Below are 16,009 nucleotides of genomic sequence, written 5' to 3'. Positions count from 1 at the left end.
AAAACTGTAAAATTGTTTCCGTGTAGGAAATGACTAAAAAATTTTATGGCAGAATATATTGCCAATAGTTCTCTGTCGAACGTTGAATATTTAACTTGACTTGGAGAAAGTTTATGTGAATAAAATGCTAATGGTTGCGGTGTTTCATCAATAATTTGGCTCAGAACTGCTCCTATACCTGTATTAGAAGCGTCTGTGGTAAGTAACAGCGAAGCGTGAGGAGATGGATGAGCCAGAACGGTAGATTTTTGAGCCAGAACGATTTGCCACAATTGTGTGGCAAATATAAAAATAATAATAAATGAAAATACATTTTGTTTTTAAATGGAGCTGCTGCCACAGCACGCTACAGACCTATTTCTTTATAATCGAAACATTTTTCCTCGTAATAAAGTTTTTTTAAATAATGTTACTAAAAATGAAATACTGGGTTGTAGAGTATTCTTATTTGAGCATTAGTTCATTTTTGTTAGAATTGGACTTACACCCCTTTAGCTCTCAGGTATAGAATTAACAGTGTATTTTCGTAGCACATTTGGTTAAAACGCATATTTTCAGGGGAAATACGGTTGTTTCTTAGGTTTTGGATGCACAACGACTAAAATGTCATTGTTTACCATAAACTAAACTAATATAATATAAAGATAACCTATAATGTATACCTGATTTATTTCAGAATTTTGTGTAGAAATTCCACTTTGAGTTAGGTTAATTAACATTTAAACCAGTGCAAATTTCTCAAATGTCGTGTTGGGCATGGAGCAGAGGTTGGGTTGCAAATTCCGGGTTGGGTCTGAAGACGCACGACTAACCCAACTAGTTCTAGGTCTTGTGTTAGTTCTAGTGATAGCGTTAGTGTAAAACTAGAACTAACACAAGATCTAGAACTAGAATCATTCGGGTTTAGCAGTCTTGAGAGACGTGCGGCTATACCCGAATGTTTCTAGTTCTAGTTTTAAATGTTAAAAATGTTTGGTATATTTTTATTAAAAGAAGAATAGAACTAACACTAGAACTAGAAATATTCATGCGTTTCTCGCTGGTATGCAGAGGTGTTTATGCGCTATTTTAGCTAGCTTCGAAAATAGATATTCTTTTTTACTCCAGAATTGGAGGGAATCTTGTTTTCTGTCTATGTATGGTAATTCAATATATAGTTTTATCATCGTGGTTGCTGAACAAGTTGTAGTGGAGTTGGACTTCTCGACGGTTTCTGATATTTTTCGGTCTATAATATAACGGCAAGAAGTATCCACGACCGTACGTGAACAACAAAAACCATGAATTTGTCAGGGTTAACGGTCAAAATAATGATTAATGAAACAACTTTTTAAAAGTGCTAATATTTCGATTGTTTATTCAATCTTCCTCAGAGCTATTCAATGCTAAAAGGTTTTACAAGAGAAAAACCAACAATTAAAAGTTTGATAATCATTCATGAAAAAATAACTAGAAAAAACCAACTTACTTGTTTAATGAGACTAGGGAATGAGCAAAGTTTGACTTCATAATAAACTTGTTAAAAAACTTAAAATATTGAAAATTACTAAACTTGTCCATAATAAAATTGAAATAGAAAAATTACGTTAACAAATAATATAACACCTCAAATGCGACTAAATCCGATTGTTTCTAGTTTTTGGTCTATTAACACACAGTCTATCTAACGACAGGTAGTGAGTCGTTATGCATCGAAAGTCTAAGAAAACCAAGGGTAGTTTAGTGCAAATAACTTTACTTTTAAGTTTATCAGATTGATTTCGTGATTTTTCGGACATTCTACACTTTTTCGCACTTTCTTTTTATTTTTAACATGTTTTTTGGGTTATTTCACATTGATTAATTATTAAGCCACATGATGATTCTTGAATTTTTCCAAAAACTAGTCATAAAGTGTAATAAAATTTACAAAAAAAATAATGAATTTCTTTTAAGAATAGTATTTTATTTTTCAGTTTAATACAGCAAAACTAAGCACATTAATGTAAATTTTTTCGATTTTAAAATTTTACAAGTCCAATATTTTTTCGTGTATTTTAAGTATACAATTTCATCATTTACTTTTAAAATTTAATTGTTTTTAATCGTTTTCTTTCAATATTCTAAATAGATGTACACATTTAAAAATTTTTCTCTTTGCTTTTTGCATTGACATGTATGTGCCCCGTCAAATATCTTTAAATCACGCAGCACAACCACAAAACGCAATAATTGCATGGCAATTACTTAGTTTCTAAATCGAAATGTCTCAATCTATTTTTATTTTTTTACCTTGTTGCAATATATTACACCCAGATATACAAATTACAAAGAATTTAAGTCCCACTAATAAACAATTTAATTTTCTTTTAAAGTCGGTATTAATTAATTGCTTTTTTTCTAAAAGGTGAGCATTTGCGAAACGTTGAAGTAAAAAATAAGTCAATTTTAAGATAATTCATGCTTTTTTAAATGAAGTACATTTTTTATGTGAAAATAACGACACAATCTTTTCGACTTTAGTTTCTTTATCACACTCTTAGAAATCAATGATTATAATTCAGTCTTCTCATTTATAAGCGACATTTTTTTTTTTAAGTGGGTTAACAAAAATATATTTATAAATATAAATTAATAAAGAAAAAGAAACAAGGAACTAGATTAAACTCAAATAAGTAAATAACACTTAAAGATATAATAATAATAATACGAAAATATATTGAAATAATAATAATAATTAGGTGCTATTCCCATAATAATGTTATTTTAATAAAAAAAAAAATAAATACGATATTTTTTTTGCAATAAATGAGAGCACCGGATTCATCATAAGTCGCATTTTTAAAAAATAAATTCTCTTAAGCAAAAATCTTAAAAACTAATTAAGATAAACGAAAAATTAATTTACAAACTATTATTTTTATCACGTTAAAGTAGGAATTTTGGCATTTTTTTATTCGACACCCACATTTTCTCTCCATCAATAAAAAAATCACTTCAACTCTGAGATCTGGACCTTTGCTTCTCAATGTAACGCTTCCTGGCCAGTTGACGCATCTGTTCTTTTCGCTTATTTAATATTCGTTCTCTTTCTTCAGGCGACTTTGAAAAGCGACCCGCCAAACTCGCAGAATCCTCCCTTTAATTAAAACAAATTGAGGTTTAAATAAATTAAGTACCAATGGATCTTACGTTTCTATATTTTCTGATAAATCTTCCCATCCTTTCGAGGTTGTACTCGTTTGTGATAAACTCTCCAATAAACTGTTTGAATTGTTTTCTTCCATTTGTTCTTCTCGTAATCGCGGTGGCACAACGAGTCTTTCATCGATTATATTTTCAACTGTTAATTCAACTGATCTTGTGACGCGTAAATCCTCAATGATAGTCGGGATGGGAATATGAGGAAATAATTGTTGAACCTTAAAAAGTAGTAAACTAAAATTATAACTAATACTAATCATCAGGGCACGGAACTTTTGGAACAAAACGATACGATTTCCCCCCTCCACTCGTTCTCAGAAAATCTTGATTAAAAGAACAGCATACTGTTCAGTGGGAAATTAAAATTTCAAGTTAGAAAAAAATTGTGTTAACAAAAATTGTTCCTGAAACAATTCTAAACAAACTTTGTCAACATTTTTTTTTGATTTAATCATTAATTAAGGAGATAACCTCAAAATAATAATTTTTCATTTTCATACATAATTACACTTAGACGCTTAATTAATAGAGATGTAAAATTTTTTTATTAAGATATTTGATTCAAAATCGAAATTGAAACAAATTTCATTTAAAACATTTTTTGATAAAAACAATAATTATCGAGATAATTAATTTTGATAGCATACTATTCAGAGGGAAATTAAAATTTCAAGTTAGAAAAAAATTGTGTTAACAAACACTGTTCCTGAAAAAATTCTAAACAAATTTTGTTAACAACATTTTTTGATTAAATCAACAATAAGGATATAACCTCAAAAATATTAATGTTTGTAGCATACTGTTCAGTGGGAAATTAAAATTTCAAGTTAGAAAAAAATTGTGTTAACAAAAATTGTTCCTGAAACAATTCTAAACAAACTTTGTCAACATTTTTTTTTGATTTAATCAATAATTAAGGAGATAACCTCAAAATAATAATTTTTCATTTTCATACATAATTACACTTAGACGCTTAATTAATAGAGATGTAAATTTTTTTTATTAAGATATTTGATTCAAAATCGAAATTGAAACAAATTTCATTTAAAACATTTTTTGATAAAAACAATAATTATCGAGATAATTAATTTTGATAGCATACTATTCAGAGGGAAATTAAAATTTCAAGTTAGAAAAAAATTGTGTTAACAAACACTGTTCCTGAAAAAATTCTAAACAAATTTTGTTAACAACATTTTTTGATTAAATCAACAATAAGGATATAACCTCAAAAATATTAATGTTTGTAGCATACTGTTCAGTGGGAAATTAAAATTTCAAGTTAGAAAAAAATTGTGTTAACAAAAATTGTTCCTGAAACAATTCTAAACAAACTTTGTCAACATTTTTTTTGATTTAATCAATAATTAAGGAGATAACCTCAAAATAATAATTTTTCATTTTCATACATAATTACACTTAGACGCTTAATTAATAGAGATGTAAAATTTTTTTATTAAGATATTTGATTCAAAATCGAAATTGAAACAGATTTCATTTAAAACATTTTTTGATAAAAAAAATAATTATCGAGATAATTAATTTTGATAGCATACTATTCAGAGGGAAATTAAAATTTCAAGTTAGAAAAAAATTGTGTTAACAAACACTGTTCCTGAAAAAATTCTAAACAAATTTTGTTAACAACATTTTTTGATTAAATCAACAATAAGGATATAACCTCAAAAATATTAATGTTTGTAGCATACTGTTCAGTGGGAAATTAAAATTTCAAGTTAGAAAAAAATTGTGTTAACAAAAATTGTTCCTGAAACAATTCTAAACAAACTTTGTCAACATTTTTTTTTGATTTAATCAATAATTAAGGAGATAACCTCAAAATAATAATTTTTCATTTTCATACATAATTACACTTAGACGCTTAATTAATAGAGATGTAAATTTTTTTTATTAAGATATTTGATTCAAAATCGAAATTGAAACAAATTTCATTTAAAACATTTTTTGATAAAAACAATAATTATCGAGATAATTAATTTTGATAGCATACTATTCAGAGGGAAATTAAAATTTCAAGTTAGAAAAAAATTGTGTTAACAAACACTGTTCCTGAAAAAATTCTAAACAAATTTTGTTAACAACATTTTTTGATTAAATCACCAATAAGGATATAACCTCCAAAATATTAATGTTTGTAGCATACTGTTCAGTGGGAAATTAAAATTTCAAGTTAGAAAAAAATTGTGTTAACAAAAATTGTTCCTGAAACAATTCTAAACAAACTTTGTCAACATTTTTTTTGATTTAATCAATAATTAAGGAGATAACCTCAAAATAATAATTTTTCATTTTCATACATAATTACACTTAGACGCTTAATTAATAGAGATGTAAAATTTTTTTATTAAGATATTTGATTCAAAATCGAAATTGAAACAAATTTCATTTAAAACATTTTTTGATAAAAACAATAATTATCGAGATAATTAATTTTGATAGCATACTATTCAGAGGGAAATTAAAATTTCAAGTTAGAAAAAAATTGTGTTAACAAACACTGTCCCTGAAAAAATTCTAAACAAATTTTGTTAACAACATTTTTTGATTAAATCAACAATAAGGATATAACCTCAAAAATATTAATGTTTGTAGCATACTGTTCAGTGGGAAATTAAAATTTCAAGTTAGAAAAAAATTGTGTTAACAAAAATTGTTCCTGAAACAATTCTAAACAAACTTTGTCAACATTTTTTTTTGATTTAATCAATAATTAAGGAGATAACCTCAAAATAATAATTTTTCATTTTCATACATAATTACACTTAGACGCTTAATTAATAGAGATGTAAAATTTTTTTATTAAGATATTTGATTCAAAATCGAAATTGAAACAAATTTCATTTAAAACATTTTTTGATAAAAACAATAATTATCGAGATAATTAATTTTGATAGCATACTATTCAGAGGGAAATTAAAATTTCAAGTTAGCAAAAAATTGTATTAACAAACACTGTTCCTGAAGTAATTCTAAACAAATATTGTTAATAAAAATTTTTGATTTGATCAATAATTAAGAACATAACCTCAAAAGAATTTTTATATTTTTTGCTGAGAAAATCGGTTTAGAATTTAATTTAGAACAACTTTTTTATAAAATTTTCTGCTGAGAACGAGTGGAGGGGGGAAATCGTATCGTTTTGTTACAAAAGATCCGTGCCCTACTAATCATAAATACAAATTTATTTACCCGTCTTGCATTTTGGTCTAATTGCGAATTAGCGACAATTCCATCTGGTCTTAAAGATCGACTCACTTCCACTGAAAAACTTGGCAACCAAGAAACATATCTCGATCCTAAAAGAAATTTAAGTAATAAAATGATTTAAAATAAAACTCCAAAGTACCATCAAAATGAAAGAAATTTAATTGTCTCCTCATAGGTTGCATTGCATCCGCTTGCAAATCCGGCGGGTTTGGACGATTAGATAATGATGTATGTATGCTTAGAGTCATACGACATGTAGGGCATGATGTATGTTGCTCCAACCAAGATTGTAAACAAGCGCTAAAAGCGATAACAAAAAAATTAACCCAGAAATAAAGATGGAAATAAGTAATAATTACTTATGAAATAAATGGGAACAAGGTAATTTTCTTGCAGCATCCATTTTCTCCCAACAAATAGCACAATTATCCGAATTATCAGATAACTCTTCAGGTGTAGCCATTGGATAACTACAATTAACAAATATATTCAAACTAAATTATAATAAAATAAATAAAGAAACCCACTTAGTTTCAAGATGATTTTTAACTAAAACATAATTTCTATGTCTCTTAAAACGTTCTTGAATCTCTTGGAACAAATATCGCAGTTGCATACAAATCACCAAACTCGCCATTGACAAGAAAATATTACTCCACAACAACATATGAGCGTGGTGAATAAAATCGACAATTAAAGCGGCCATTTCAAATATTAATTCGATATAATAAATAACCGGTCCTCGTTTTTCCCAAACTCTCGCCGCATCATTTGGGGAAACGCCGCTTCCTTCGTTGCGCATATCATACAAATGAAGACTATACTTGATGATGGTATGCAGTGTTCTTAAGAAAATTAACACAACCTAATGGGTAAAATCAAAATAATTATTAAAATAGTAACGTTTTATTTACTAATTTAAATTAATTACCTCCGCTACCATAAAAGCAAAAGTATTTATTCCAACGAAAAATCCAATGAAAGCGCATATTAATACCATAAATCCTGATAATGATAGTATACAACCAAGGAGACCCAACAGTTTTACGTGACTCCAAACTGGAGTTGTTGGCGAAAAAGATAACTGAAAATAAGATTTAATTTTGTTTTGGGGAAATAATTTTCTAATATTGCAAATACAATTGCATAAAATGCAGCGTATAATGCAATTTTAAAAAGTGGTTAAACCCCAACCGGATTTCCATAAACACTATTATGATTGTGGATCAAATCATATTTGAGAAAAATTTCACCTCTACCATAATATACGTACCAACACAAATGAAAGAGGTGAGTTACTTTTTGACTACCTATTAGGGGAGGGGCTTACTGTTAATAATGTAGGCGCCAAACCAACCTTTGTTACCAGAAATAGAGACATTACGTTCAGCTCAATTATATTAAGCTCTAAGATAACCTCCTGGAGGGTATCCTCTGAACCGTCGTGTTCAGATCATACACATATTCAATTTAAAATTGATCTAGGGATGAAATCGGACTGTACGTACCGTAATCCCCGTAGCACTAATTGGGATCTGTTTAAGAGTTGCCTTGCAGATAACCTAACTAGTGTTATCGCAACCGTTAGGAACTGTGATCAGGTTGAAATAGCCACGGAGCAGATCTCCGTGGCAATTCGCTCTGCATATCACAGTAGCAGTCCACTGAAGGTGAAAAGTAGTAATCGGGGCACACCCTGGTGGAACGAATCTCTTAGCTCCGAAAGACAAGAGGTCCGAAAGCTTTTCAACCGGGCCAAGACATTAGGTGAATGGGAGAAATATAAACAAGCTCTAACGAATTACACCAAAAACATACGTAAGGCAAAAAAAGAGTCTTGGAGGAGGTTCTGTGAGGGAGTGAAAGACACACCCAGCAGTGCAAGAATTCACAAGATTCTCGCTAGAGATCCGGCACTACCCCTTGGCTCACTTAAGGTAGTTTTATAGACTCTAGCAGAGCCTCGTTGGAGCTTCTCATGCAGACTTACTTCCCAGGAAGCCTGATGATGAGCGGGAAAATCAGCAAAATTGGCTCTACACAACTTAGTTGGTAGAGTATCCAGGACGCTGCAGGATAAAGAAATCTTGGTTTGTGCGTTTCTGGATATAGAGCTGCTCTTGACAGGGGAGTGGAAGCAACTATAGCGGGTTGGATCCGCAATATGCTAGATAGTAGAATAGTTTCTACTTCACTCCACGGTGATACGATACGCTTCAGGCCGGGAGGTGGCTGCCCGCAGGGAGGGGTGTTATCTCCCCTGCTTTGGTCCCTCCTAGTTGACAATCTGATTGCGATAGTCGAAGCCGTTGGTGTGGAAATACAAGCTTATGCTGATGACATTGTCGTTATGGTCAAAGGAACCTGTTTGCCGAGGATATCTAAAGTCCTCCAGGTGACCCTAGATACCATTTGCGCTTGGTGTAAGGGAGAGAACCTCTCAATAAACCCGCAAAAGACAATTGTTGTGCCCTTCACCAGGAAGCGAAAGTTGGATGGACTAATCCGCCCAACTATCCAAGGTGAAGAAATTCCTTTCTCAAAGGAAGTCAAATATCTAGGAGTAATCCTAGACAAAACCCTGTCATGGAATGGACATTTGCAGGGAGTTTTGCACAAAGCTAGACTATCCTTGTGGACTTGTCGCAGTCTTTGTGGAAAAAATTGGGGTCCTACCTCTGAAAGACATACGGAGCAGCAGCTTGGTATAGGAAAGTCCGACAGACTTCAGTTATCAGTAAACTTTCACGAATTCAACGTGTAGCTGGATTGGCAATCTCTGGTGCGATAGGCACAACGCCAACTCTAGCAATGGAGGTTCTGCTTGGCCTATCTCCTCTGCATTTGCATATAGAGAAAGTGGCTAGAACAACCATTTACAAATTTAAGCAATATGCTCAAAACTGTTCCGACATGTCCTACCAATGGGCTGCGGAAGACATTATAAGCACTGATACTGTGCTATCAATGCCGTCAGATTTGGCGGTATCACTATCAGTGATTAACGCTCGATACCAGATTGTACTGCCTGAGCGGCAGTCCTGGATCGAAAATGAAAATTCTCTGGTTCGGGCAGACATTTGCTTGTACACAGATGGATCAAAAACGCCTGAAGGGGTAGGAGCAGGAGTATACTGCCAGACACCTCGAATTAAGCAAGCCTACACAGCCTGGGTACGTACTGTACTGTATTCCAGGCGGAAGTATTTGCTATTGACATGGGTGCTAAAATCCTTCTTGAAAGAGGGGTGAAGAACATGACAGTACGAATCTTCTCAGACAGTCAAGCCGCTCTCCAGGCGCTGCAAGCCGTGAAAACGGTGTCGGCTCTGGTTAATGATTGTAAGAGAACATTAAACACACTGAGTTGTGATAACAGAGTCTCTCTGATCTGGGTCCCGGGTCACTCTGGGGTTGCTGGCAATGAAGCGGCAGATAAGCTAGCACGAGATGGCAGCGCTGAAGCGTTTGTGGGACCGGAACCAGCAGTTGGTGTATCATTTGCGATGGCCAAATATAGGATTGGACTGTGGGCTGAAGAGAGATATGCTAAGGTGTTTATTAACCCTTTGCACTCGTATGTCGCCGTAGGAGCGGCAAGATGCGTTTTACCGTTACGCTCGTATGTCGCCGTATAGGCGGCACACCATGTTAAACGCGCCTGAAAATGATAGTTTGGATAGTGATAATATTAGTGAAGAAAGTGACTCTAGTAGTGGCAGTGATATTATAGTTACTAAAAGACAGAGAACCATACCTTTACCATCAAGTTCAAGCAGCAGTGTAGAAGACGAGAATATAACACAACCTGGTAATTGTGGTCCATGGCAGGACGTCACATGCCACGATCAGGTTCCAGACAGGATTCTATTTACTTCTGGGGATAAAATGGTAGGACCACAAATTCCAGATACTTGTACAAAACTCATAGATTTTTTCAAGCTCTTTTTTACCGATGAGCTAATAATAAAAATAGTGGAACAATAACAAATAACTACGCTAGACATAAAATAGCACAGAAGAGGTTGTCAAAACGTTCTACATGGCACACGTGGGTAGATTACAGTAGAAGAGTTTACCGCATTTATTGGGGTTGTCCTAAATATGGGTCCGATAACCGTATCTAATATCCATGAGTATTGGTCACAACAGTTTAATGCCAAAATACCTTTTTTTAGTAGTATATTTAGAAGAGAACGATTTTTACAAATTTTTTGGATGCTCCACTTGCATGAAAACGATCCAAATGACCAAACTCTTAGGGCTCGAACTCAGAAAGTCAGTCACTATTTAGATTATTTGGACAAACAATTCAAAGAACATTTTGTTCCATCAAGAGAGATATCGGTAGACGAATCTGTTGTTGGATTAAAGGGTAAAATTAGTTTTTTAACTTACAACCCTAACAAGCCTACGAAATGGGGGATAAGAATTTATGTAATGGCGGATGCTAACACCAGGTATGTTTATTCAATTTTGCCGTACTACGGAAGCTTGACATCGGAAGATTTAGTGAGACCTGATTTACCTGTAAAACAAGGATAATTTTCCATCTTTGTCAAAAATTATTAAACAATAACCCAGGATGTAAAGGATACCATTTTTACACCGATAGATACTATACGAGCTTGCCACTTGTAGAAGAGTTGTTAAAACTAAATGTTCATTTGACAAATAAACCGCAAATTTATACCTGATTCTATCAAAAAACCAACATTTGCCGAAGATAACACATTTGCATGCAGATCAGCTAATTTGATGTTATTGGCATGGAAAGATAAAAGGGTCGTCACCACACTTACTTCGTGGGATATTTCAGGAACACAGCCTATCAACAGAAGAGTACGTGGAGGTAACTTAGAAGTTGTAAATAAGCCAATTATGGGAGGTGTCGACCGCGCAGACTCTTATTCAGCGTCATACTGTTTCCTGAGGAAGTCTTTGAAGTGGTGGCGAAAGTTATTTTTCGGGGGACTCGAAATGTCCAGTGTCAATGCATATTTATTATATAAAATTTCACAACGGGGCCAAAACAAAAAGCCAATGACACATCTAAAGTTTGTTCGGGAAACTTTCGGCAGGGGTTCAAAACTTCTGGCAGACCATCATCTGTAGATACAAAACAGCGGCTAAATAGTAAATTACATATTTTACGCCAAAATGATAGGAAGAAAAAAGACTGTGCGGTATGTTCTAACCGTAAAGTACAAGGCGGCAGGCGGGAAACTAGGTATATTTGTGACACTTGCACTCGTAAGCCTGGACTACATATTGGTTCGAACGGTACCATACACTACAACATTATAAAACGTAATTTTTTTATATTGTGTATAAATTTATTTAATGATAATGGTAGTGATTATGATAATGTTAGGTTTTATTTGTATTTCTCTATCCTCAAGATTTATTATTTTTATAAGCCATTATTTTTTATTTAGTTATTTTTCATGATATAATTGTAATAAATTATTGTGTTTAATTTGAATAAACATCTGCATAAAAAAATATTTTTTAAAAAACATCCCATAGTTTTTAACATTAAGCGATTTTTTTTTTAATTTTCCCAAATTTTTATTTTGTTTTTACACTAAGTGTATTTACTAAGCAATATTAGCGCATTTAAAAAAATCCCATATAAAAAAAATTCCGAGTAGACAGATAAGTAGATAAAATAATAGTCCGAGTACAGGGTGTCCCAATTTCGATGTCCACATAGGCTATCTCCGAAACTAAAAGAGATAGAAAAAAAGTAGCTTACATGTCATGATCTCGTTTTTCGAGAAAATGCTAATGCCGAAAACTCCGAACAGCTATCGTCTTTTGTTTTCGCCCTATCGGCAAAAACTAAAAATTTTGCGAAAACGACAATCGCGAATATCTCACTTATTATCAAAGATGGAGTATTATAAATAAAACATTATATGGGCAACTTTTTACGAAGAATTCAGTGGCGTAGGTAGAATTTTTTTCCCATCTTTTATTTTCGAGATTTGAGACATAACTTTATTTTTTTAAACGGAAACCATAGTTGGCTATGACCTAAAATAATTTGTTATTTTCTTCTGATAACAAATATATATAGTTTGTGGGGTATATTTCTTATAGTTATTGAATAATTAACATAAATTCATTTTGTTCTATCTAAAACTAATGTATGTATTTAAAAGTTAATGTTGCTATGGTGATAACCATACATACTATGATGGAACATAATGTATCAATTTGTTTTGTTCTTTCTAAAACTATTGTATGTATTTAAAACTTAATGTTGTTATGGTGATAACAATGCCACGATGGAAAACATTGGGTACGTTCAGCAGGTGTCAACAGTTGAATTAAATCAGTCAGCTAGTTGTATGAGCTTTAATACAGCGGAACGAAATCGGCTGAACAAGCAATTGAGAATTAGCAGTTCAGCACAACCTAAAACTATGGCCAACAATAATATTTTTGAAAATTTTGTGTAATTAGAAGAGATAATGGATGATGATGTTGATTTTAAGGCTCATTTCATTTTATACAGTTCTGCCAGTTTCAAAATTAAAGGGGAGAAACAAAAAATATTAATCCTAACCTAGAATTTCACAACCGTTGACAAACTAAGCGCAGATTACTTACGCTGAGATATTTACTAAACTGCTGCGTAACAGCGCTGACTTAGCATATCGTTCAGCCGCGACTGCTAATATAGCAACTTAACAGTTGACACCGGCTGAACGTGCCCATTGTTTCCAATTATTGCCAAAGTTTGTAGTAGTATTTAAAAATTCACTAACAACTCTGGCATTATGTGCTGGTGCTCAGTCATATTGAAAATATATCATTTGAGACTTATTTAATGGCAAATTGTCGACCAAAGGCACAATGTGCTGCCTTGATATATTGAGGTATTACCTGAGTTTAAGTTTTTATGGTAGATACTATATGCCAACATTCTATTATCTAAAAGGGCACACCATACATTGAACCTCAACCTTCTTTGAACACTCAGAGACTTCATTGGTCCAGGTGACATTTTGAACAAACAGCAGATTATTTAATCTTTCTAAATATCATCTACAAAATTCTAATCTTAGATTGACATCTCCGGCACGTAAATAATGAGTTAGCCCCGCTTTGTATGGTTTACATATTTTTCTTTCATATTCGGGAGCAGCGGTTTTTGGGTCAGACGTCTTGTTCAATTTCTCTGCAAGATGTTGATGGATTTATCGCAAGTGAAGCCAACACATTGACTTCATCCTCTTGCAGGCCATTCTGGTATGTTTTTGCACGTGGTTTGGGGATGGACCAAAAATCTATTAAATTTTCTGCTAACCGGCTGAAGGTTCTTACGTGCGGTTGTCTTCTTTCCGGATACCTTGTGAAATATAATTCCGCGGCTAACGTCGCATTCTTATCTGATAACATATAGCATTCCATCATGTTACATTTTCATAATTTTCGAAGTTCATTGTAAAGTTTTATTTAGTTTTGTTATACTTTGACACCTAACATGCTGGTGCATCATACCAGCTCATAATGCCAGAGTTGTTATCGAATTTTTAAATACAAACTTTGGCAATTATTTGATACATTATGTTCCATCATAGTATGTATGGTTATCACCATAGCAACATTAACTTTTAAATACATACATTATGTTTAGATAGAACAAAATGAATTTTTGTTAATTATTCAATAACTATAAGAAATATGCCTCACAAACTATATATATTTGTTATCAGAAGGAAATAACAAATTATTTTAGGTCATAGCCAACTATGGTTTCCATTTAAAAAAATAAAGTTACGTCAAAAATCTCGAAAATAAAAAATGGGAAAAAAATTCTACCTACGCCACTGAATTCTTCGTAAAAAGTTGCCCATATAATGTTTTATTTATAATACTCCATCTTTGATAATAAGTGAGATATTCGCGATTGTCGTTTTCGCATAATTTTCAGTTTTTGCCGATAGGACGAAAACAAAAGACGATAGCTGTTCGGAGTTTTCGGCATTAGCATTTTCTCGAAAAACGAGATCATGACATGTAAGCTACTTTTTTTCTATCTCTTTTAGTTTCGGAGATAGCCTATGCGGACATCGAAATTGGGACACCCTGTACAGTGTACTCACAAAAGGACATATATACGAGTGCAAAGGGTTAACATCGCCACTGTCAAACCCGGGAATATTTTAGGACTTGCCCGTAGTAGCATAAAAGTTCTAATGGGTGTTTTTACTGGGCACTGCCGATTAAAAGCACACCTCAACTTGTTGGGTTTAGCCGACGATGTTGAATGCCGACTATGTGCGGAGGAAGCAGAGACGGTTGAGTATGTTTTATGCCACTGCCCTGCCGTTAACCGTATCAGATTCTCGATTTTTGGGTCGCAGTTTATCTCCTCAAAAGATCTGAATGACCTTTCGCCGAGCAAGGTATTAATGTTCGTTAAGAGCATTGGACTGCACGGTGAAATTTGATAACGATATCTATCGGGGTACAATAGATCCTTAGGGTCGCGGTGCAAGGTTGGTTGGCAGCCTACCCGATATGTATTCTATGTAATGTAATGTAATGTAATGTAATATACGTACATATTCGAATCTATCTTTTCCAAGTTGACATAAAAGATGTAAAAACCCTAACAGTGCAAACCACGAACACCATAACAGCACCTCATCGACGTATTGAACGTTAACGATACCGAAAACAAAGATAAATTTATAAAACATATAGTTCCAAAATTTATCTTTAAGATGTTGTCGTTCGGAGACTCTTAAATCGCCGAAAACGAAGTGTTGAACGGATTTCGTGAGGATAATCAACCAGCAGAAGCCCATATTGATCATCATCTGCAACAAAAAACAAAGAAGAAAAATTAAAAAATAATACAACTAAAATTTACGAAACAAATAATGATTTGAAGTAACATTTTTTGTTTTGCAAGTAAGATAGAATAAGTGTTATAGTGGAACCAAAATAACTTAATTGCAATAAAACGTGAATTCAACACAAACAAATTAATGAATAATTAAATTGTTGTTACAACTCAATTTGAAATTATAAAAAAAAAGTAATCGTGTTTAGAATGCTAAAATATGGCGCCTCGAATTAAATGTTATTGCGAAAACGAAAGGAGATAATTATCTTAATTAGTGACTGCAATCTAAATTTCCACGCGCCATCAAAATCCTTGTCATTTTAACCTAATTTATTCAATTAAAGACGCAAAATATATAAGAAAAAATAGCTTCTGGTAAAATTCCCACCAAAAACATCTAAAACATTAATTTATACTAGAATCATCTGGAAAAGTTTAAATCATTAAAAATTGGTTATAAATCTACTTCTTACACACAAACAATTTACTTCTAAACGACCTCAAATGAAACGACTTCCTTGATGTGACCATTACATAAATGGAAAAGAGAATAACATTAATTTCAATGGATTACGTGGCCTAAGCCACGTATATATAACTTCCCTCTCGTTTAAACGCAATAAATAAAACATGATACACGGCCGTTTAGGTCAATAACAGCTGTGGACGTCGACCGCAGCATTGACCCTTTTGACTTTAAAGGAGAAAGTGAACAAATCCTCCCCGTCATTA

General features: G+C 32.6%; 1 protein-coding gene across 1 annotated transcript in view; it reads right to left on the bottom strand.

Annotated features, from left to right (window-relative positions):
* Positions 1-2,801: 2,801 nt before the first annotated feature.
* Positions 2,802-16,009, bottom strand: part of LOC111421389 (E3 ubiquitin-protein ligase AMFR-like) — a 28,316-nt gene continuing 15,108 nt past the window's right edge. The window contains exons 2-9 of the mRNA XM_071197902.1: positions 14,991-15,248; positions 7,343-7,495; positions 6,939-7,276; positions 6,771-6,881; positions 6,551-6,711; positions 6,394-6,500; positions 3,172-3,401; positions 2,802-3,118 (exon numbers count right to left, since the gene is read on the bottom strand). Coding sequence (XP_071054003.1) covers positions 2,977-3,118; positions 3,172-3,401; positions 6,394-6,500; positions 6,551-6,711; positions 6,771-6,881; positions 6,939-7,276; positions 7,343-7,495; positions 14,991-15,248 — 1,500 coding nt within the window. The 3' untranslated portion in view covers positions 2,802-2,976. The remainder of the gene's footprint in view (positions 3,119-3,171; positions 3,402-6,393; positions 6,501-6,550; positions 6,712-6,770; positions 6,882-6,938; positions 7,277-7,342; positions 7,496-14,990; positions 15,249-16,009) is intronic.

Source organism: Onthophagus taurus, chromosome 7 (genome assembly GCF_036711975.1).
Source record: "Onthophagus taurus isolate NC chromosome 7, IU_Otau_3.0, whole genome shotgun sequence".
Lineage (NCBI taxonomy): Eukaryota > Metazoa > Arthropoda > Insecta > Coleoptera > Scarabaeidae > Onthophagus > Onthophagus taurus.
Note: the sequence above shows the minus strand (reverse complement) of the source record. Positions and strands in the feature narration are given on the sequence as shown.